Source organism: Pleurodeles waltl, chromosome 4_2 (assembly GCF_031143425.1).
Source record: "Pleurodeles waltl isolate 20211129_DDA chromosome 4_2, aPleWal1.hap1.20221129, whole genome shotgun sequence".
NCBI classification, from domain to species: domain Eukaryota; kingdom Metazoa; phylum Chordata; class Amphibia; order Caudata; family Salamandridae; genus Pleurodeles; species Pleurodeles waltl.
This window is the reverse complement of record NC_090443.1, coordinates 20,114,452-20,137,724: the sequence shown is the minus strand read 5'-3', so window position 1 is coordinate 20,137,724 and position 23,273 is coordinate 20,114,452. Positions and strand designations below refer to the sequence as shown.

General features: G+C 46.8%; 1 protein-coding gene across 3 annotated transcripts in view; it reads left to right on the top strand.

Annotated features, from left to right (window-relative positions):
* The first annotated feature begins 2,897 nt into the window (after positions 1-2,897).
* The window catches only part of LOC138292066 (E3 ubiquitin-protein ligase RNF220-like), a 111,930-nt gene continuing 91,554 nt past the window's right edge, over positions 2,898-23,273 (top strand). The window contains exons 1-2 of one of the 3 annotated variants that reach the window (XM_069230420.1): positions 2,898-3,298; positions 5,507-6,097. In XM_069230420.1, coding sequence (XP_069086521.1) covers positions 5,536-6,097 — 562 coding nt within the window. In that variant the 5' untranslated portion in view covers positions 2,898-3,298; positions 5,507-5,535. Of the gene's footprint in view, positions 3,299-5,506; positions 6,098-15,071; positions 15,180-23,273 lie in introns of those variants that run through there. The other 2 variants (XM_069230421.1, XM_069230422.1) reach the window with 2 other exon arrangements.

Here is a 23,273-nt window from a genome sequence, read left to right as displayed (position 1 = left end):
CAACAACTCTGTGAGCCGAATCCGGCAGTGGTTCAAGGCCTGGCTTTCCGTTGGTGCGGGGTTGGCAGAATGGGAATCGCGCAACTTCAACAGCTCGTAACATTGGCGAGAGGATTTAAGGGACTCCAGTTCCCGGATCTCATCATTATTCACCTGGGAGGCACTGACTTGGTGCGAATGGGTCGCAAGGCACTGAGAGAAACGATATTTATCGAAATCACGAAGTTGGCAAAACAATACCCAAATGCGGCCATTGCATGGTCTCACATAGTGCCTCGCTGAAGGTGGGGTGCAGGAATTAAATCAAGAACAATTAATGTCTCAGTACTCCGACTTAATGTAGAAATGGTTAAGCTATGCCCAGGTCCAGGGCGCTTATGGAACATCCCCCACAGACTCTTGAAGGGCCCTAACATGTTTCACAAGGATATGGTGCATTTGTCTGATGCCGGTACCGATCAGTTCATTTCCGACATGTGTTTTTTTACTCGCAGCCTTTTTGCGGGTGGGGAGGGCGAAGGACCTTTGGGGCCCTGGTCGCACTCGTAGCGGAAAGTGAGGTATTAAAGTGACCAGAAACAACAGAAGGGTCCCCAAGGCTGGGCCCCGGGAGGACACCAAGGATAGGATCCTGAGGTCCTGAGCCAACCTGCGGATGTACACACCAGATTAAGGGATAAGGGAGCCCAGGTCGCTGGGGGGGGCCATGGGGCTCTGCTCCTGGCCGCCCCGTTACATCCCGAGTCAGATTGGTGTTTGGAGGGGGGGCGGAACCCTGAGCGTGGGGACAAGGAACGGTGTAGTCAGGGTAACCTCCCCTCCTAGGGATACAGGTGAGGTACGGTTCACTTGTGTGGTCCAATGGTGGTTCAGGACAGGAACGGATCCTGTCAGGTAAGATTTATGGTTACTGTTTGTATCTCATGTTTTTGTAAATATTACTGTATTTTGAAGTGGAGTGATTTGTGATTTGGTGTAAAGAGAATACCATAAAAATGTTGTAATACAAAGCTTCTTCCAACAACTAAGTAGGTCGGTCTGCGTATAGCTGGTGGGGGGATGAGGGCTGTCTGGTGGTCTCCGGATCCTAATACCGAGTGAGGTAAAACTACGCCATTTGTGAATCCTAGGGGAGCAGTAACTCCTGTTGCTGTTCCCCTTTGGAAATTTCGGGCCAAAGAGGGTTAAAAAGGAGGGAAAGGGACAAATGGGTTGAGAAAAAAAGAGAGAGGGTAAAACAGAGGAGTAGGGTTCAAAACAGAGAAGGAGGGAAACTGTAAGTAAAAAGGGAAGAAAAGCAAGGGCAAAAAATGAAGGAGAGAAATGAGGCAAAAGAAGAGTAAGCGAAATGGGGCACATAAAAAGGAAAAGAATAAAAGCGTCAAGAAAAGAGTTAAATAAGGCGAATAAATGGTAACAGACCACAAAAGAGAATACTAGAAAAAATGACTGATAAATAATAGAGGAGAGAGGAAGTAGCGAGAAAGGGTAAAAGAGAGGTGCGGAGGACAACAGGTAGGAGAAAAAGTGGCAAAAAATGGTGGAAGAGAAAATGAGCAAGAAAATAAAGAAGGAGGCACGGGTCAAGAAATGAAGGTGGGGACGAAGAGGGCAGAAAACATGGGACTAGAGTACATAAGGAGAAAATGAGGAAAGTAGTGACATTGGTTAAAAAAAGAGTGGGAAAGGGAGCTGGTAAGAAGGATAGAGAAAATAAGAGAAAGGGGAGGAAATAAAAGTGTGAGGTGAGACAGGCGGGAGGAAAGTAGGGTCGAAAGAGGTTAAAATGATTGAGAGGAGGAAATACAGGCATCGGGGATAAGAAGGGAGCTTTTAAAAGGGTGTGAATAAAGAAAGAAGGAAGAGGCAAGTACTGTGAGAAACGGGGTAAGATAAGAAAGAGAAGAATGTGGGCACGAAAAGCGAGAAGCAGAAGAAAAAGAACGAAGGAAAAAGAGCAGAGAGAGAAGGAGTGAAAGCGAGGGTAAAAAGCTGAGACTGGAGGCAGGAAGAGGGGGAAGAGTGAAAGGGCCTAAAACAGATAAAAGGAGAACGATGAGGCAAGAAAAGAGAAAGGGGGGCATAATTGGGGCAGGAAAAAGCTGGCAAAGGAAGGTAGCAAGGAAATGGTCAGGAGAAGAGACACGACAGGAGGGAAAGGGCAAGGAAATGGTGGAGAGTGAAAGGGCCGTAAGTGAAGTTGACAAAGAAACGACCCAAGAAAAGAAAGGCGGTGAAGACGGAAAGGATAGAACAAGGCAAGGTGAGAAAGAAGCAGAGGGGGTCAAGAAAGAGGCCAAGAAAGAAGGAATGGAAGGAAATGTAGGTCGGCAAATAGAAGAGAGAAGAGGAGTAAAAGGAGGACAAGGGAATGTGGAAAAGAAAAAAGAGCAGGCGAGAAGGAGCAACAAAAGAAAACGACATGGGGTGCCCTAAGAGAAAAGGAGGGGCATTGTAAATAAAATAATGACGACTATAAAGTTGAAAGGAGAGAAAGTGTGGGGGAGAAAAGAGAGAAATAGAACTAAAGGGGGAAAATAGAAAAGAAAACGGGAAGAATGTAGGAAAGAGGGCAGGGGTGAAGAGAAAAGAAACCTGTTGGTTGCGGAACGGAATACAAGAAGGCAAACAGACAGTGAAGAGTGAAAACTTGACTACAAACGGATGGGAGCAACGGACGTGGGAGTCTGAAGTGACAGTTGACGTGGAAATGGGGAAGCAAGAGAAAAGAGGAGAAGGGAAAGAAACAGAAATCTGACAAACCCGGTGAGGTCTGGAGGTCTGGGGGTCTGGGGTGAGAGCCGGGGGAGCAGGGTGGGCAGGGGGTCGCGAGGAGCGACTTGCAGAAAGCAAATGATGGGGCAGAGAGAGGGAAAGTTCAGAGACAAAGCGAGCGTCAGAGCCCCCTCCCCTCCTCCGGAGGAAAATAGGGGAAACAGAAAAAAGGCAGAGGGAGGGGCTCGTAGAACGAGGGTGTGGGGCTGCGGGGTCCCCTGCACTGAGCACACACATCCCAGACTGCCCAGGGAGCAATAGGCAATCTCTTCGGTGCAAGCAAAGCGCAAGAGAGGCATCTGGTCTCAGTCGGGCACACACCAGCCTGTACCCCCTGGAGCAACCTGCACCCCGCGCCATACACCAGTCTGAACCCCGCACCTGCCCCTTCCCCCGATCCGGAGCAGCAGCCTGTACCACTCGACGTCGAGCAGTCTGCAACCCATGATTGGGGACCTCTATGACCTCCCTTTGGAACAGTCTCGGCCTCTTTTCCAGAACAGTGGATGCTGCGGAGTGTTAGGTGAGTACCAGTTTATTTCTCACACGATCTGGTGCAAATAGCGCACGGGGACCCCTCTCTGGGATAGGTCTCACTGCTAGTCGAACTGTGCATAATCGAGAAAATAGTTTTTGCTGTATGTTGCGTCCTTAAGCAACAGGAAATAGACAAGCTAATTTTGTTCAACTTTTCAAATGCGAAAGACGGCGCTAGCTGGGAAGCCTTAAGGCTGTTCGGTATGACAAGGTTAAGTGCACGATAAAGACTGAGCTGTCCACATGTCAAACGTTAATAATATTCACCTGAATGATCATCAGAAGTGTGGAGAGGAAGATTGTGTGTGTGTTTGGAGGAGGTGCGATATTCTACTGAACCTGCGACCTGTAGCTAACATAGAGAACCATGCAGCAGTAAATTGATCCATCGAGCTTCAAGGGTCACGGCGGAGTGTCACGCATCTACACAGTAAACACTTTCAGATTCCCCTTTTTACCTGCCACACCTCCATTCTGCGTCACTTCGGCTGTCACAGTCCCACTCGGTGACTTGTATCATGTGTCATTTCACCCGCCATAGCCCTCCCAGTGAGCATCTTCATGGGTCACACGCCACAGAGCCACTCACCGAGTATTATAATTTGTCACATCACTTGTCACACCCTACTCACTGAGCATCTTCAGTTGTCACATCACCTGTCAGACCCCCACCCCCTACGTTGAGGACCTTCAGATATCGATTTACCTGTCACTTCTCTGCTTTGGAGTGGGGAGTAGGGGCGACCAGACTCAAGTGGGCCATTCAAATTCAGAAACTAGCAGGTCACAGGAGGGGGCAGGTTTCACGAAAAGGCTAGCTAATCACAGGCCCAAGTGGAGATTATCCCCTTATTGTTTGACTAATGGGATTAGGAGAGGAGATCCTAGTTATAGGGGGGCGGTGGTGGGACTGGCTGAAGAGCTTTTGTGTGCATACACGACTGGCTACCATCCATCGCCCTCTCGCAGTCCCTGCTGTGGAGGTGCTGACATTGTCTGCCTGACTTTTCTCACAGTCTCTTTCGAAGCCTGTCCGCTATCTCTTCCTCTCACAGTCCATGTACTGATGCTCTGCTGTCCTCCCCTCTCTCCCCGCCACCGAACATGCTCAGAGCCCGCTATGCAGACACCAGCCTACCCTGTCTAAATCTCCATCTACTTCTCTCTCCATCATCCTTGACCGCAAGCCAGCTCAGCTGTTGCCGTCTTCGCCCACCATCAAACAGGCCTACTGGTCAACCTGGGCTATCTTTAGCCCTCTCCAGGCCTTCTATCTCCATCTACGTCCAGTAAACCAACAAGTGTCTTGTTCACCTTGCTGGTAGGTGTCTGGTTGCACAATAGCTCTCCTGCCCGCCCTGCGCCAAGCCTGGCATCACACAGTCATTCTATCGCTATCTATGTCCCACAAAACATCAGGTCTTCTGTGTTCCCTGCACTCTCCTGCGCTGCAGTCATACTTCACCTCACCACCTAACCAGTCTACTGTCAACTCTGCAGCTCCCGTAACACATTTGTTGATGCACTCTCGGGTGATTAGTGAGCTATACAAATCAACATAATATAACATCACATCAGTACATCTTAGATGCCACTCACCATCAAACAGGCCTATCCCGTGCATGTCCAACAATCCGCAGCCCCATCTTTTCATGAACTAACTGGTACCCTCCCTTGTGAAGGATGGAGGCAAAGGCCGTCATTACTTGTTAGGTGGAATAGGATGAGGTAGTTACCATAAAAGTTAAAAACCTCCTACTCTGAGTTTTTAACTTTTACGTAGACCATAATATGCAGAATTGGTATTGAACTCCTCAAACTTTGCATGTTTTTCCTTTTTTATATCTCTCCCCCCTTAAATTCTGACAGGTTTGACCTGACAGGGGAAAACTGCAAGGGTCTGATAATTATCACACAACTACTAATTCTGATCCCTGTGCAAACAGGAGTTTACTTAGGTCTCATAATTTAGGCCCACATTTGTAATGAAGGCCTGGCAGGGAGGGAGCATGGGGGCAGGAGGGACAGTGAAAAATGTTGCCATTGAGAAGGAAGATGGATGATGTACATATAAAAATGTCTTGGAAGTTAGGGAAATAATGCGAGGGGGAGAGCAGTCTGAGGAAGGCCTTGACACTCACAAGTGTTGAGTAAAAAAACAGATTGCCTTTGACAAATCTCTTTCTTTTAACAGGTCTCAGTAGGAAAACCCGCTCCTGATTCATGGATAACTCCTCAGGCCTCATCAATACACTCTCATCACCTGCACTCTTGGTGTTAGCATCGACCGCCGAGGGCACACGCAGCACCAACACGCCCTGCCAGCAAACCCGCCATTTTGGAGTACCCATGGACAAGTCAAACCACATGCCCTTCCTCAGTACAGCCTACTCACTCATGTACCATCACCCAGACCGTTTGGGCACAGCAGCACCAAGCAGGGAGTACCCACCCCACCTAGTCTCACTGCACCCACAGTTTGGGCACCCTAGCCTGGACTGTGGGCCAGTTGGGATGCTTGGGTACGGGGCGCTTCACCCCTTCCCTCCCTTCCACCTTCCAGAGGACATGGAGTGCTTCCAAGCTGGATACCTGTCCACCAAGAGGCCGAAGATGTTGAGTACCTCGGAACCCCCCCAGGTGCGGTACCTGGCTCTGGAGAAGGGTCTGGAGACACCACGCACCCCACTGTCCCGGGAGATAGGGAATGGGCCTGAAGGCCTCTCACCAGGTTCTGCCAAGTACAGGAGCTCACCACCCACGAGGCAAACAGTGACCAAGCGAGGTAAGATGTTCTCTTAAACTATATCATGCTCCCCCAGCACCAGTGGGGTCAAGAGAATCTTTCACAGTAACACCCAGAATTATATCACATTCCAATAGAACTGCTATAGATTCAGCAATGCGGTAAACTTTTCTGACATGATCATTCAAGTACCACGTTCCCCAGGCACGACATTCATACAGTCATGTAGTAGAGAGCCTCTCTTTAAGTATCATCCAAGTACCGACCATCCGACCTATGGAGGTTACACAGCGATGTAGGTAAGTGCCTCACTTACAGTTCCATCCAAATACCACATTTCTCTAGAACAGTTATTCATGTCCCAGTTTAATCAAATGACGTTATTAAAGTACCATCAAAATATCACTTTCCCTCAACAACTCACCTGAAGAAATGGAGTAGAAAGCCTCTCTAGGGCACTAATTACATGTCGGCATAATGGAAGGAGGCGGTATCTACCAAATATGGTAAATCCGCAAGCCCGGGGTAAAGTATTTAGCATATGTGGCAAAACCTTTTTATTTCATGTAAATGAGGCATCACACTCAGATTAGTTTTTTAACACATTGCCTGGTTTTCTTTTGTTGCCAGGCCTTTCCCCCCTGAATTGAGTAGGTTTTACCTGTTGGAATCTATCAGGAGAAAACTGCAAAGATGTGATAATCATCACACAAACTGTAATGTGGTCCACAAAGTGTAATTAAAGATAATTCAATGTCCTCTGCCTCCCCTTAGTTCTTGTGGTATTTTAGTACATGATGCTATCTGCTTGTCGTAGGCCTTCATTACTCGAGAGATTAGGATGAGCTGTACCGATCCTAAGCATTGTAGTACTTCAGTTTGGGATGCTCGCTGCTTGTCTTAGACTCTAAAGGACTCCAGTTTGCAATGATTTGCACCTTCCCTCTGCCCTGTACTTAGCTATATGAAGCTCCTTATCCATTGGGCCTGCAGTACTCTTGTTTATGATAATCTCTGTACGCTGGGCACAGGGCCCGTCCCCGTATAAGGTCGGGCCGCGGTGGCCCCGGGTCCTAAATGCCACGCCTCCCCATGGGGAGGCGCTCTGTCAGAGTTTAGAAACCCACTACCTCTCCAACCACTCAATGATTCCATTCTTGCCTTTCACCTTGCACAGCTTTCTGCTAGCTTTTTTTAGGTTTGCTCTACACAGATATCACATATTACATACATAAAAATACATGCATACTGTACTTTCTTACACTCTCTGTCTGTCCTGGGGCGGGCCCTATTCCAGTGTAAGATGCTCTCTACTTGCTACAAACTATGGATATTCTGGTGCAGGCTGCCCTCTGCTTCCCACGTCTTGCAGTATTCCAGAACAGAAAGATCTCTTTCTGCGCTGACCATGTAGATAAATGCTGCCCTCTGGCTATACCAGGGTCTGATGTAGTCCAGTGCAAGATGCTCTCCAACTGCTACTCTGGTATAGGCTGCCCTATGCTTTCCACAGACCCTGCAGCAAGCTAGTATACAAAACTCAGAGTCCCAGGTCATATTACCTAGGCTGTGTGTGTTTGCCTGGCACCTGATGTCCATAACGCTCTTTGACTCCCAGCAACTCTATGGCACTCCGACGAAGACTGAGTCTGCCAGTCACTAGATATGCAGTGTCTTAGTACACACTTGTACATTTAGTACAACGTCTTAGTACCAAGACCATGACTGAGATCAACAAACCATCGAGAACAATATATATAAAATAATTACCTTAACAGAGAACTCAAGAATAAATTAATACAAATAAAATAAAAAAAACTTTAAAAATGTACAAATCTTACAGCTTACATACTAATTTTGAGAAAGCTGCTAGAATTTTCAAGCACCAATCACTGATTTTACACAGTTGTAGGAACTTCAAATGTTGTGTTCTTATGGTATGACAAACAAAAACACAAGATTAAAATCCTCGATTCCATTGGCACACAGTACTATGTTCACAGTGGAACGACACACCCCCTTAACCCGAGTTGCACTCTGCATACATTGTGTTCAGGTGACAGTACAAGGTATGAAGGCTGATGTCATTATCACTTTGCATTTCTTAAGTTTCGAACAGTATTCTGTGCCTGTTTAAGGCTCACATGAGAAACCACTTTTTTCAGGGCTATTTTTAAATGTCCAGGAGATAACTCAAGAGTACCTTCTGAAAGAGTCGATAGATTTGCAGAGCGTTGTTAAAATTTGTTCGGAAGAAGTGCTTCAAATGACCCGGTACTGTCCGGTACTGAGTACCGGTACTGTCCGGTACTGAGTACCGGCACTTTTTTATTTTGAGAGGGAGAGTACCTGCACATCTAAAAAAAACGTAATACTTCTAATTGGAGATTAATGGCACTTCTCTGAAGCAAGCAGGTGCAGAGTACCTGCACTTCAATTTTTCCATTTCAAGCACTTTTCGGAAGGAACTGTGATTCCCTTCCTCGTACATAAACTTCATTTTCGATAGTTCCTCCAGCGACCCCTCAGGAGAATGGAGCAGTCGTTCCCCCTAACAAATCATGCCAGCCATCCCCATAAAGAAAGAACTCTGCAGTCCATATTCCCGTTTCCGTGCATGTGCCGACACTGAAGGTTCAATGAGCAGAGCTTGACTAGTTTTACCTTCTGCTTTGTGTAAGTATCTTTAGCTAACATTTGGATATACTGCGCCATACTTTGGTGCAGTATAAGATATTCTGGCCAGGCCCCAGTGGCTGTGGTGCTCTGGTGTGCACACTCTCTTCCTGTCTAAGTTCCTGTGAATCTCTAGTATAAGGTATGTTGTACCTCTTTCTCAATTCCTGTTGTGCTGTTTAATACACATCCTGCCTTTTCCCTGGTCCCTGTGATACGCAGAGGATAAAAAGCGGACTCAGGGAAATTGAACCTGTTGATGAAAATTCTTGTACATGGGATTATCTCCTTCACTTTTCTTCGTGAGGCTTAAATAATGTAGGATATATTCCACAGAGGAAATATTCAACTGCAAATATTTACTGGCTATTTATTTTGTCTGAAATCTCATAGTACACCCTACACAATATACACATTGGGATTACTCCTTATACGGTAGAGTCAGGTAACAGTGATGCTAAGGTCCTGAAGAAGGAAACAGGCCTGCTGTTTGTAGCGGCCAAAACATGTTGACCAGTAGACGGAGGGTTTAATACATTTTCCAAAATGTTCTACCTTTTTATTTTTAATGTTAGCGGGGCGAATAGAATAAAGGGTTTTTTAGTTTAGCTGACAGATGATTTTGATCTCAGTTAGATCCCACCATTTCTATTGAACAATCCTCCTTCTAACGGAATTAAACATAGTTCCTGATAAGAGATCCTGTGGAGCCAATTCAGGACTGATACAATGCATTTTCTGAACGAGGTGGTAAACCAGTGATGAAGCATTGATGGGCTGAGGGTCCCTTGTCCTAAATAAAGAATATCCTGTAGAAGATGTTTAATCTCTCTGTGTATCAGTTTGTTTTGCCTTGCTGCTTTTGTGTACATATCATTCAGTACACCTGCCCCTGGTAGTTGTGGTGTCTATGACTGTGCTCTGAATGTCTGCCACCCCTAAAAGTACTCTATTATATGATGCTTTCTGCCTACCTTCTAGTTTTGCATGGATCTATATTTCATGCTTTATGTTTCTCCTTATTCCTGCAGTACTCTGATATATTATGCTCTATCATTGGCACTCAGTCCTGCAGTTCTTTAATATATATTGGGCTCTTCCTAGCCTTCAGTCCTGGAGTACTCTGGTATATTATGCTCTCTCCCTGACCCTCAGTCCTGTAGTACTCTGGTATACTATGCTCTCCCTCCCCCCAGTTCTGCAATGCTCTTGTATATTACGCTCTTTCCCACGCCTTCAGTCTTGTAGTACTTTGGTATATTGTGCTCTTCTGGCCATTAGTCCAGCAGTATTCTGGTATATTATGCTCTCTCTTTGTATTTTAGCCCTGCAGTATTCTGAAATATTGCTCTCTTTCTGGACATCAGCTAGTCAGCATTGTGGTATATTACGCTCTCTTCCTCGCCTTCAATCCTTTGGTAATCTGGTATTTTGTGGTTTCCTTTGCCCTCAACCCTGCATTCTCTGGGATAGTATGTGCCTCCTGTCTTTCAGTCCTTAAGTTCCTGGTATATTATGCACTCCCTGGACTTCCATCCTGCAGTACTCTAGTGTATTATGCTGTCTCTGATCCTCAGTCCAGCAATATTTGGGTTTATTATGTTCTGTTCATATAATCATTCCTGCAGTATTTTGGTATATTATGCTCTCTCCATGGCTTTCAGATCTGCAGTACTCTGGACTATTACACTCTTCCTGACCATCGGTCCAGGAGTAGTCTGGTATATTACACTCTCACTGCCCTCACTCCGGCAGGACTCAGTATATTCTGTGTTTCTTGTCCCTTAGTCCTGCAGTTCTTTGGTGTATTATGCTCTCCCTCTGGCCCTCACTCCTGCAGTACTCTGGACTCCTGCGCTCTTGCCCCATCCCTCAGCCCTGCAGCACTCTGGTATATTATGTGTTGCCTGGTCATCAGCTCTTCAGTTTTCTGTTATATTATGCTTGAGACCAGCACTCAGTCCTGCAGTATTCTGGAATATTATGCTCTTCCTCGGCTCTGCTGTACTCTGATATATTATGCTGTTCCTCTGGTCTTCACTCCTGTAGGGCTCTGGCATATTATGCTCTCTCCCTGGCCCTCAACCCTGCAGTACTCTCGTAATGATGCTATCTCCCTAGCCTTTGGTCCTGGAGTGCTCTTGTATATTATGCTTTCATCCTGGGCTTCAGGCCTGGAATATTTTTGTATATTATGATCCCCCTGCATCCAGTCTTGTAAAACTCTGGTATATTACACCCTCTCACTGGCCCTCACTCCTGCAGTACTCTAGTGCATACTTCACTCTCTGGTCTCAGTCATGCAGTACTCTGGTATAGTATGCTCTTCCTTACCCTCAGCCCTCTAGTACTCTGCTACATTAAGCAGACGCTCTGGCCTCAGTCCTGCAGCACTCTGGTATATGAGGCTCTCTCCCTGGCTCTCGGACCTGCAGTACTCTGGTATGTTGTCCTCTGTTCCTGGCCTTCAGTGCTGTATTACTCTAGTATGTTCTTCTTTCCAAGGCCCTTTGTTGTGCAGTACTCTGTTATATTATGCTCTCCCCCTGGCCCTCAGCCCAGCAGTACTATGGTATATGATGCTCTCCCAGGCCCTCAGTCCTGTACTGCTGTGGCTTCCTGGTCCTCAGTCCTGCAGTACTCTGGTATATTATACTCTCTCTCTGGCCCTCAGTCATGCAGTATTTTGGTATATTTTACTCTCCCTAGTCCTCAGCCCTTGAGTACTCTGGTATAGTGTGCTCTTCCTGGCCCTCAGCCCTGCAGTATTCTGGTCTATAATTATTTCCCTGGCACTCAGCTATGCAGTATTCTGGTATATTATGCTATCTCTAAGGTCCTCAGCACTTGAGTACTCTGGTATAGTGTGCTCTCCTTGGCCCTCGGCCCTGCAGTACTCTGGTATATTAAGCTCTTTTTCTCTGGCATCAGCCATAGAGTACTCTGGCATATTATGCTCCCTCGCTGGCTCTCAGTCCTGCAGTACTCGGGTTTATTATACTCTTCCTGGCACTTGGCCTTACAATACTCTGGTATATTATGTTCTTTTTTTAGTCCTGATTCCTCCAGTACTCTGGTATACTACGCTCTCTCCCTGCCCTGCAGTACTATTGTATATGATGCGCTCCCTGGCCCTCAGCCATGCAGTACTTGGTAATAATGCTATTTCCATAGCCTTCTGTCCTACAGTGTTCCTATATAATATGCTCTTCCTGGCCCTCAGTCCTCCAGTTCACTGTTCTTTCACTCTGGCCTTCAGATCTATAGTACTCTTGTATATTATGCTCTCCCCTGCCTTCAGTCTTGTAATACTCTGGTCTATTTTAACCTGTCCCTGGCTGTCACTCCTCCAGTTCTCTGGTACATAATTCACTCTCTGGCCTCAGTCCTGCAGTACTCTAGTAGATTATGCTCTTCCATGCCCTCAGCCCTCTAGTACTCTGTTATATTATGCAGACACGCTCTGGCTCTCAGTCCGGCATCATTTTGGTATGCTCTCTCCCTGGCCTGCAGATCTGCATTACTCCAGTATGTTATCCTCTCTTCCTGGCTCCCAGTCCTGCATTACTCTGGTATGTTATGCTTTCCGATACGCTAAGTTGTGCAGTACTCTGGTATATTATGCTCTCTCCCTGACCCTCAAACCTGCATTGCTTTGGTGTATTACACTCTCTCCCTGGCCCTCAGCCCTGCAGTATTCTGGTAAATGATGCTGTCTCCCTGGAACTCATCTGTGCAGTACTCTGGTATATTATGCTGTCTCTCGCTGGCCATCAGCCCTGCAGTACTCATGTAAATGATGCTCTCTCCCTGGTCCTTAGCCCTCCAGTACTCTTGTATATTATGCTCTCTCTCTCTGGCCATCAGCCCTGCAGTACTCTGGTATATTATACTCTTTACCTGGCTCTCAGCCCTTCAGTACTCTGGTAAATTACGCTTTCTCCCTCGGCCTCAGTCCAGCAGTGTTCTGGTGTATTATACTCTCCTTGGCCCTTAACCCTTCAGTACTATATTTTATGCTCTCTCCCTGACCCTCGGCCTTCCAGTACCCCGGTATATTATGTTCTCCTTGGCCCTCGGCCCTCTAGTACTCTGGTATATTATACTTTCCCTGCCCCTGAGCCCGCCAGCACTCTGTTATATTACACTCTACCCCTGGCACCCAGCCCTTCAGTACTCTGGTATATTATACTCTACCCCTGGCACTCAGCCCTCCAGTACTCTGGTATATTATACTTTCCCTTGCAGTCAGCCCTCCAGTACTCTGGTGTATTATACTCTCTCTGTGGAAGTCAGCCCTCCAGTGTTCTGGTATATTATACTCTCTTCCTAGAAGTCAACCCTCCAGTGCTCTGGTATATTATACTCTCTCCCTAGAAGTCAACACTCCAGTGCTCTGGTATATTATACTCTCTCCCTGGAAGTCAGTCCTCCAGTGCTCTGGTATATTATACTCACTCCCTAGAAGTCAGCCCTTTAGTGCTCTGGTGTATTATACTCTCTCCATGGAAGTCAGCCCTCCAGTGCTCTGGTATATTATACTCTCTCCCTGGAAGTCAGCCCTCCAGTGCTCTGGTATGTATTATACTCTCTCCCTAGAAGTCAACCCTCCAGTGCTCTGGTATAGTATACTCTCTCCCTGGAAGTCAGCCCTCCAGTGCGCTGGTATATAATACTCTCTCCCTAGAAGTCAAACCTCCAGTGCTCTGGTATAGTATACTCTCTCCCTGGAAGTCAGCCCTCCAGTACTCTGGTATAGTATACTCTCTCCCTAGAAGTCAGCCCTCCAGTGCTCTGGTATAGTATACTCTCTCCCTGGAAGTCAGCCCTCCAGTGCTCTGGTATGTATTATACTCTCTCCCTAGAAGTCAACCCTCCAGTGCTCTGGTATAGTATACTCTCTCCCTGGAAGTCAGCCCTCCAGTGCTCTGGTATATATTATACTCTCTCCCTAGAAGTCAACCCTCCATGCTCTGGTATAGTATACTCTCTCCCTGGAAGTCAGCCCTCCAGTGCTCTGGTATAGTATACTCTCTCCCTGGAAGTCAGCCCTCCAGTGCTCTGGTATGTATTATACTCTCTCCCTAGAAGTCAACCCTCCAGTGCTCTGGTATAGTATACTCTCTCCCTGGAAGTCAGCCCTCCAGTGCTCTGGTATATATTATACTCTCTCCCTGGAAGTCAGCCCTCCAGTGCTCTGGTATATATTATACTCTCTCCCTGGAAGTCAGCCCTCCAGTGCTCTTGTATAGTATACTCTCTCCCTGGAAGTCAGCCCTCCAGTGCTCTGGTATGTATTATACTCTCTCCCTAGAAGTCAACCCTCCAGTGCTCTGGTATAGTATACTCTCTCCCTGGAAGTCAGCCCTCCAGTGCTCTGGTACTTTCTGCTCTCTCCTCGCATAGGTGCACTGTGCGCGCCCGGCGCTTGCTGCCCTCCCCGAGCCCTGCACCCGTTGCCCTCCCTGGGGAGCGCTCTGGCTGCAGCGGATCTAATCTCGGTGTGAAATTGCTCGTATTGAGGGCACTGGTTCCCCTGTCATCCTTGCTGTTCCCTTAACTGCCGCATCCAAGGGGAGGGGCTCGAGGGCAACGATTGCTCTGCGAGGTGGGTGGGATTCAGAGGGGCCCCGAGCTGCGGCCTGACTCACCCACCCTCCCTTACCGCACTCACTCTGCCTTTACCCGCCCTTCATTCTCATTCATGTTACTTCCTCTCGCCCGTCTTCTGCTTTCTCTCTCTATCATCCCCATCAATCTTGCTTCGCATTTACTTCTGCTCCCTCTCCATTCACTCTCACGTACTCCTCTTTTCTGTCTCTCACACTGTTCCTTCACTCTGAGTCTGTCTCCTCAATCTCATTTGTCTTCGTTCTGACATACTCTACCTTTACCCCCCCCCTCCCATGCACATGGTTTGGGGGTTATGGATCAGTCGAGGCAGATATCATGCGACTCCCCCCTGCATTACTGACCGTGGACTAGAAGCCCTCTCCATGTCAGGGGTTCGACCTTAAGCACACACACCTGCAGTGGATGCATGTGAAAGAACCGGCGCCATTGTTGGGTCTCTGGATTGGGGCAGTTTTACTGTGCATGGAGGCCCCCACCCCATCATGGTTCAGATTGGAATTGCTAATCACTACGGCAAACACAAACGTCTGTTCTTCCCAACCCTAGCCCTTCCGCCCCCCACCTGTGTCTACAGTCATACATCCATTGCGTCAGATATAAGATATAGGGCTTCAGGTCTCTTACGTAGATTGGGCGGTCCTGGAAGACGAAGACCCTTCGGCAATTGGCGGGATTGCTACTTGTAGAGGTATTATATGGCGGAATGCAGTGAGATATTTACCGCACCTGGTCAATGCAATTCTCCCGGCAATGAGGTACTTACCATACGTGGTAAATGCTTCCCTTTTCGACTTTTCAACTTGCAAAAGAGGTATAACACTTGGAACCGTTTTTTTTTTTTACCACATCAAAGTCTGCTTGTTTCGGGTTTTGTCAAAGCCCTGCACCCTAAAACAGTTCGGTGGGTTTGGCCTGCCTTGTACAGGGATCAGTATTCACAGTTTTTGAAGAAGAATTAGTATTCACATGCTATGGATTTGGGGAGTCAGCGGTCGCACACTGAGGAGCAGAGGGGCCAGTACTGACTGACTCTGGAGAAGCGGTTTCCGAACGCATAGGCTGTGGAGAGGAGGGGCCCAGTACTCACAATCAGTGGATATAGGGGTTAGTACTAAGGGGAAGTGGAGGTGAGGAACAAACAACTATACTCAGTGGAGAGAGGGCTCAAAGGCGGTGGACAGCACAGTGATTATATGTAAGTTATATGTAGGAGGTGTAAGGGGCACTCAACCCCGAGGGTCAGTACTTCTACACACGGAAGAGTAGGGGGCGGTGTTCACTGGCAGGTGAGATCTCCATCCTCACTCGTTAGAGACGCCAGGTCTCTCTACGTCGAGGCTTGTGAGGAGGACGCAAGCCGGCATGGGGGGGGGGGGGGGGAGAGGACAATAGGCACGGGGAAAATACACGGAGATGTGTGGGCTGACAAACACCGAGAAGTGGTAAGAGTGGGGAGAGAGCACAGTGAGGCAGTGCTGGGGTGACGCGAGTGGGGTCACGAGCGCTGAGGTAGGGTGAGAGTCGGGTGTGAGGAGGGAGGCTTGGGCAGACCCCCCCCCCTCTCAGAGGTGGAAGGTTAATGTGTAACCGGCTCCGGGTGAGCACCGACACTGGGCCTGTTTGTCTCCCAGCAGGGGGCAATGACACGGTACAAACACTCGCCTTTCAGCCAGGCCGGGGCTCCCCCTGCTACGCGCACAAAGCAGCTTCTGGTGGTCTATTCCCCAGCTGCCTTTTCATTCAGCCCCCTCTCCGGGATCCTGCCCCTTTGTCATGGTAAAGCCTCGGCCTCCATTCATGCCCGTCCTCTCTATCCTCCGGAGAGGGCCGTGGCAGATGGGGTGGAGGACTTCCAAAGGGCTGGGCCTGGAGCGGGACCTGTTACTGTTGGAGCACTGCGGAGGGTGGGGGTGGGGGGGTGTACTCTGTCTGCAGGGCAATCAATAAACTAAACTGGGGCAGCTCATGTCATGAGGAACCCTTCCCTCTACCCCAGTCTAGGGAAGAGAGCTTAGGAGAAGAAAACTAGGGAAAGCAGGTTGCGAGGGGAAGTCGGGAGAAGGAGAGAGAGGAAGGCGAGAGCACTAAGAAGATATAGATACGGGGAGAAAGAGAAAGCATGTAGGAAGGAACGAGAGCGAGCAAGTGAGATAGGACAGGGAGAGAGGGAGGACGATAGGAGGAAGACAGGAGAATGATTTTGAATGTGTGTGTAAGAGAGAGGATCAGTGAAAGAGAAGCAGACAGAGTATAAGGAAGAGAAGAAAGGAAGTGTGAGGTAAGGGGGCAAAGAGAGGTGCAGAGAGAAAGAGTGAAGGAGGGATAAAGAGAGATTGGGTGACGGAGTGCGTGAGAAGGAGAGAGAGAAGGCAAACAAGAGGGTCCTTGTGAGCAGTGCTTTAAATGGGCCGGTACTGAGTGCCGGCACTTTTTTATTTTGAGAGGGAGAGTACCTTTTTATTTTGAGAGGGAGAGTACCGGCACATCTCAAGAAAAACATAATACTTTTAATTGGAGAGTACTGGCACTTCTCAGAAACAAGCAGGCACTCTGGCACAGAGTACCTGCACTTTAATTTTTCCATTTCAAGCACTGCTTGTGAGTGAGTGAGAGGAAGCAAGACAAAGTGGACCAGATGGAGAACAAGTGAGAAAAAGGGGTAAAGAGAAAGAATCAGAGAGGAAGAGAGGGTAAGGGGTCGGGAAGGAGAGTATGTGTGAGAGAGATAGGTCACTGCGTTCTCGTGCCCCCGCCATGCACAGCGTTGTCTTCAATGATGTCATTTCAGATGTTGCACTGATGCTCTCAATGGTGTCCTAGAACAGGTCATGAGTGATGTAATATGCCAGATCATAAGCTGGGCAATCCAAGGGCGCGATTTATAGTTACTTGAAATAATTATAACTAGTACATTTCAATGGTTTTATTAGATTAAACCATTTGTTTAAACTGTCCTTGTCACCGAAGTATAACATCACTCTAACCTTTGTTTTTTCAGTGAAGATAGCTAGATAGGAGTTTAACTTACCTTAACTATATTTATCTTGTGTTGTAAAGGCATGTTTGTGATAAAGGATGTGTATTAAAGCCATGCGTGGTAAACGCATGTGTTAGAAAGTCATACATCCTCTTTTGAGTGCTTCTATGGTATACATTACAGGTTTACATTCATAGCATGGGGGTTGTACAGCACAGTATTATATTGACACAAGTAAAACCTTGCTAAGATACAAAGGTTGTATAGTACAACTGTGGTGACATTGTGCAACCTCTGTATGTTAAGTTTTGAACCAATGTGACATTACATGTGCATTGTTAGAAATTGGGTTTCTGGTTGGCAGAAGTATGCACCCTGTCCAAGCAGGAACCACAATCCTAGTCAGGGTAAGTAAATTAACCTGTGCTCACTCCCTGGTAGTTTGGCACAGACCAGTCAGGCTTAATTTAAGAGACAATTTGCTAAAGTATTTGTGCAACACTTCAAACAGTAGAAGAGTCAAAACATCACGCAAAAACATACCACGCCTGGTTAGAAAAACAAAACTTAATTTATTGAACACAACAGGACCAAAACAACAAAAATACAATAAGTAGAACGTGAGTTATGAATTTTAAAAGAATAAACTGAAGTGTAGTGCTTAAAAGGAAAAAGTGCCAACCAGGGCTATCTCGTTGCGCTTCAGCAGGTCAAATCTGAAATGTCACACAACTGCAATGTAGTGCAGATCGGATTAAGGGAACGGCCTTGGCCTGCTGAAAAAGTACCCTGTTTGCATCAACGTCTTAGAAGATGCAAGGAGCAGAGGAGGCAATGCGTCATCGTCAATCCTTGAGATGGAGGTTACGGGTCGGCTCAAAGCCATGCATAGTTGGAGATCTGTCAGAAATGGAGGTGATGTACTGCACAGTCAGTGATGCATTGAACTTGATCCTTGCAGCAGCTGTGATTAGTCGGGATTGATGGAGATGTGCCAGTTCCAAGTGGCGCAACAACGTCAATGCGTTAATTCTTGGCTGGAGCAGCACTTTATACCCACTTCCAAGGGCCCAGGACTGGATTGGCACCACGTGGCAGAGCAAGACTCACAGCTTGTAGAGACCAGGTACCATGTGTGATGAGTGAGAGTCTTGTGTCCCTGAGACTTTAGAAAACGGGAGGCAAGCCAGCAAGCCCTTGAAGTCACTCAGTTCTGGGTTCAAGTGATGTGAGACCTTCTCACACAGGCAAGGAGGGCATCAGGCAGAGCAAGAAAGCAGTTCTTCCAGAGCAGCAGTCCAGCAGAGTGGCAATCCTTCAGCAGCACAGCAGTCCTTCTTTTTAGCAGGCTAACCATAGGTCCATAAATGTACTGAGATGATAGGGTTAGATGCCCAGTTCTTATACTCAGCGGTGCCTTTGATGGGGGCAACTTCAAAAAGGGCTTTAAAGTGCACAGAGGTCCTCCCTTCCTGTCCTGGCTCCAGACTCAGTAAAGAGGGTTAAGCAATCCTTTGTGTGGGAGCAGAACACTGCCTCTGCAGTTATAAATGTCAGTGCCTCCTTCCCAGGATTACCCAACAACATGCAGATGGCACTCAGTCACACCTACCCTTCCTTTGTGTGAGGCTGTCTAGAGGGAATGCAGGAAACCAGCTGTCACCCCACCCCAGACATGTATTGGAGACAGGTTGCAGGCACACGGGGCTGAGAGCAGGAAAATGGCAACCTTCTAAATGTGGCATTTTCAAAATTATAACAATAAACCTGACTTTACAATTAAAGAGTATTTGTTATTTAAATTCCATAGCTATTAAACATGATATCTCTACCCCTTGACATTAATGAATTACAGCGTATTGAATGTAATAAGGAATCCCCAAAGTTATCCTATGAGAGGGGTAGGCCACTCAGTATTAAAAAATGAATGTGGGTGTTTTTCACCACCAGGACATGTAAAACTCAAAAGTATATGCCCTGCCTTTTAATTGCATAGCACCCTGCAATATGGGAAACTAGAGGCAACCTAGGGCCTACCCTAGGGGTGACATATATAATAAAAGGGGAGTCTAAGGCTTGGCAAGGAGTTTTAAATGCCAAGTCGACATGTCAGTGTGATTGTATTCAGACTGCAATGGCAGGTCTGGCACATGCTTTAAAGTGCCACTTAAGTGGGTGACACAAACAGTGCTGTAGGCCAACTAGTAGCATTTAATTTACAGGCCCTGGGCACATGTAGTGCACTTTACTAGGAAGTACATTAAATATGTCAATTATGTGTATACCAATCAAACCATGTTTTAGGGAGATAGCACAAGCACTTTAGCACTGGATAGCAGTGGTAAAGTGCACAGAGCTGTAAGGTCAACAAAAAAGAATTCAGTAAATGTGGAGGAAAAAGGCAAAAGATTTTGGAGGTGACCCTGCTGACGGCGTCATTTCCAACATGCATGAATGCACTGGGTTAAAAACTAGGAAATAGCATCTTGCATGCCTTGCATTACCACAAATTAAGTCTAAAATGGAGTATTCAATTTAGAGAATTTCTGAGACTTAAAATTAATTATCCACTGGAGTGTGAGTTTTGACAAACACACAACAAAAAGGAAAATGCGTTTTGAAGATCAAGGACATCCTCAGGCTGTGATAAACGGTGGTCTAGAGAAAACAAAATTGAGGGTTAACAGTAACTCGGAACGTCTAGTAAGAAAACTTCAGAACCAGGAATTATAGGAGCAACAAAATCAGGGCACCCAGACTCGAAAGATACTGACATACAAAATGGGTTCACATAAAGTAAACAAACTTTTACAAAAATACTATAATTGAATAAAAGGCAACACTGGTATTAGTGATTACTTGGAAGTGAAACCAACAGTTACAAAACAAAAATGCAGAGCATTGACAGATATGTTAGTACAAAGTTGTTTCAATGAAATCAGTTCTATAGATACCTTGGCTGAATGACATGAACATGGAATTCATCCTCTGCAGACACTGTAGGGGTTGTAAAAATTGGCAAAACACAAAGATATTGAATTTTCCCAATGGAAAAACAAGAAATCAAAGGGATCACAAGCAGTAAACATGTAGTCTGTTTCTTAGAATTCTTGTGTCAGATAAAAATCAAAATATTTTATTAGGCTCTTAGAACAATGTTTCCCCTAGGTTTGAATACACGTGAATTACATAGGCATTTTAAGTGAGAGGATTTACTTTAGCCTTATACCTAATGTCTAAAGTGAAGAGAACAAGTACTTAGTAGACTTCAAATGGTAGGAATATTGAAAAGTTGGAAAACATTCTCAGGCAGCTTAGTGGCAGATATGATTAAAGGCGACAAGAAAAAAGGACACTTGAGGGCTAAAAGAAAAAAAATGAGAAGTCCTAATTATATGAGTAGTGCGATTGCCATTTAAATAAATTAAGTTGAAAATGCAGAACACTAAAATATAGTAATGCCCATAGAACATACTTATGAAAATATAAAATAAATAGGAGCAATGATATTTAATTGTACAGGTTTTAACTGATACTGAGGAATAGCTGAATAGTGGCAAAGGATTAATAACTGCAAATCTCAGAAAGTATTTGGAGGTGAAGTTAAAAATATGAATGTGGTGAAATAAAAATGACTGAAAGGGAAGACAAACTAAACCCCAGAATATGAGCAAAACTTACAGAGGGTCAAAAGCGAATTACAGATTTGTTTAAGAAATACATTTTGTGCCCACTTCCTCAGGTGTTGGTTGCTAATATAGCCTTAGAACCCGCCGTAGCGGGCTCTACCGGCTATTAAAGGCCCGCTCCCCGCGTTAAATGCCCGAGCCGAAGGCGAGGGCATTTAACAAGGGAGAGGGACTTTAATAGCCGGTAGAGCCCGCTACGGCGGGTTCTAAGGCTATTAGAACATTCTGCCACACAGGGCAGAATGTTCTGTTAAAAAAAAAAAATGTTCACGGAGCCCGAGGGGATTTAAATCCCCTCGGGCTCCGTGAGGCTTTGTTCACAGCTGTTGCTGTGAACAAAGCGAACATTGGAATGTTGGCGCTGTGGGCTTTTACCGGCCAGTAAAAGCCAGCAGCACTCCATTGTTTTCAATGGAGCCTCCAGCATTCCAATGTTCTAATTGATCTTCTCATTGAAGAATTAAGTTATAGTTAGGTCTATGTTTCCATAGGAAGAGCATTTCTGGTTTGCTAATAACTTTCACGCCTTATGAATCTTCACAAAACTTTAAAAAAAAATGTTCCTCCACCTCAGCTATTTCTTACAAAGTTTCAGAGTGATCCAACAAGAGGGGCAAAGACAAAAAGGAGGGTGAATATTGCACTGGGCCCTGAGGAATGGGATTCCCAAGGCTGTGATCATCTCAGCAAGGGAGGCCTTTCATCCGCTCCCCTTTCCTAATGTCAGGGTCTGGGGAAAGAGGTGCCCAGGGCCCTAATCAGCTCAAGAAGGGGAGCCCCATGCACCCCCCACCCAATAAATAATTTAATTGAACCCCAGGCCCTGGCCTACCTGGGGTCCTTTTTCTTTTAAAACAATAGGCAGCAAAAAACACAATAAAATATTATTTTACATTAATAAAGAATCCTACAAATTCACAAAAAAAAGCAAAGTTTAAAGTGACATTATAGTTAGAAATTATAAGTACATCTTAGCTTACATAAAAAATGCTGGAAATTCCCCCCAAAAAACAAAGGTTAAAGTTACCTTATAGTTATGTGAAAGTTTCAGTGACAACATAATGTTTTAAACGAGGGTTTGGTGGGGAGACGTGGCTGGGAGCTGATGGAGTGAGCAACACCCGCGGGAGCTCTGGCCAGTCAAACCCTATCAAGTGGCTTCCTGACCTCTCATGAACTCTGGGGGGCATCAGAGTACCAGAGCAGGGATAAGTGTGTTGGGCATCGACTACGACGACAATAGTTGAACAGAGGCTATAGAAGACTGACCCCCGAAACACCGAAAGGACCATGAGGCTGTGAGCTGCAGTAGAACTTCATCTGGGTCTGCCCCGCCCCTCCGGAGCCGATCAATGGTGTGCTCGACTAAAAGGTTGTGCTGGATTACTGGGTGGGTCCCTGGGACATCGGGCCACCTCTGGATTAGGTCAGACCCGGGCTGTGCAGGAGGAGACTGGGCCTCAGCCGAGAGTCGGGGGACCGCAACCTGGGCTCTGATGCGCTGCTGCAGGAACTGAAAAGATGGTGGGTGGCACTGAGGCTGCTGCTGCACCTGAGGAGTGGGCCAGACCTAACTTCAGAACTTCAGGGGGGATCCCTTTGTGGGGATGGCTGAGGGGACAAGAGCCCTGTCTGGAGTACTCCCGGAGTTGGCGGCTGCAGCCAGAGGCGTCTGGGTCCATGTAGGGTGGAGTGTAAGGCAGACAGTGGCTTGCAGGGTGCAGGCGGCTGAGCTGGCACCTGTACTATGGAGGAGGTGAGAGAGGTGAGTCAGGCGGGTTCCCAAATGAGCATCTGCACCAGGTGAGAGTCCCATGAGGATGGGGACAGTCTGTCTGATCTGAAGGAGGGGCCCTGGGGAGCTGCCAATAAGGGAAAGGCTAGCCAGCGGAGACTGCACACAAGGGGCCCCAAACCTTGCCAAGCCTGTCTGACTAAGGGGCCCTGTATAAGCCCATCGACCCTAGGGGCCTCAGGACTGAGTGCCCATGCTTAACTGCTCAGTTAAACAGGCAAATATGGCGAACGTGGGCACTATAAATAACCCTGGAGGGAGCAGGTGAGACTAATCCACAAGGCCAGTGTGGCACAGAGGACATGGCCACTGGAGGGACTTCTAATTGAAGGACTGGCACAATAGCATGACACGTGGCATTTGAGGGTGACATTCACAATCAACAACCTCGAGGGGGATGCCAGCATTCCTTAGCTGAATATATTATATGTGAGCAGGGGTGTG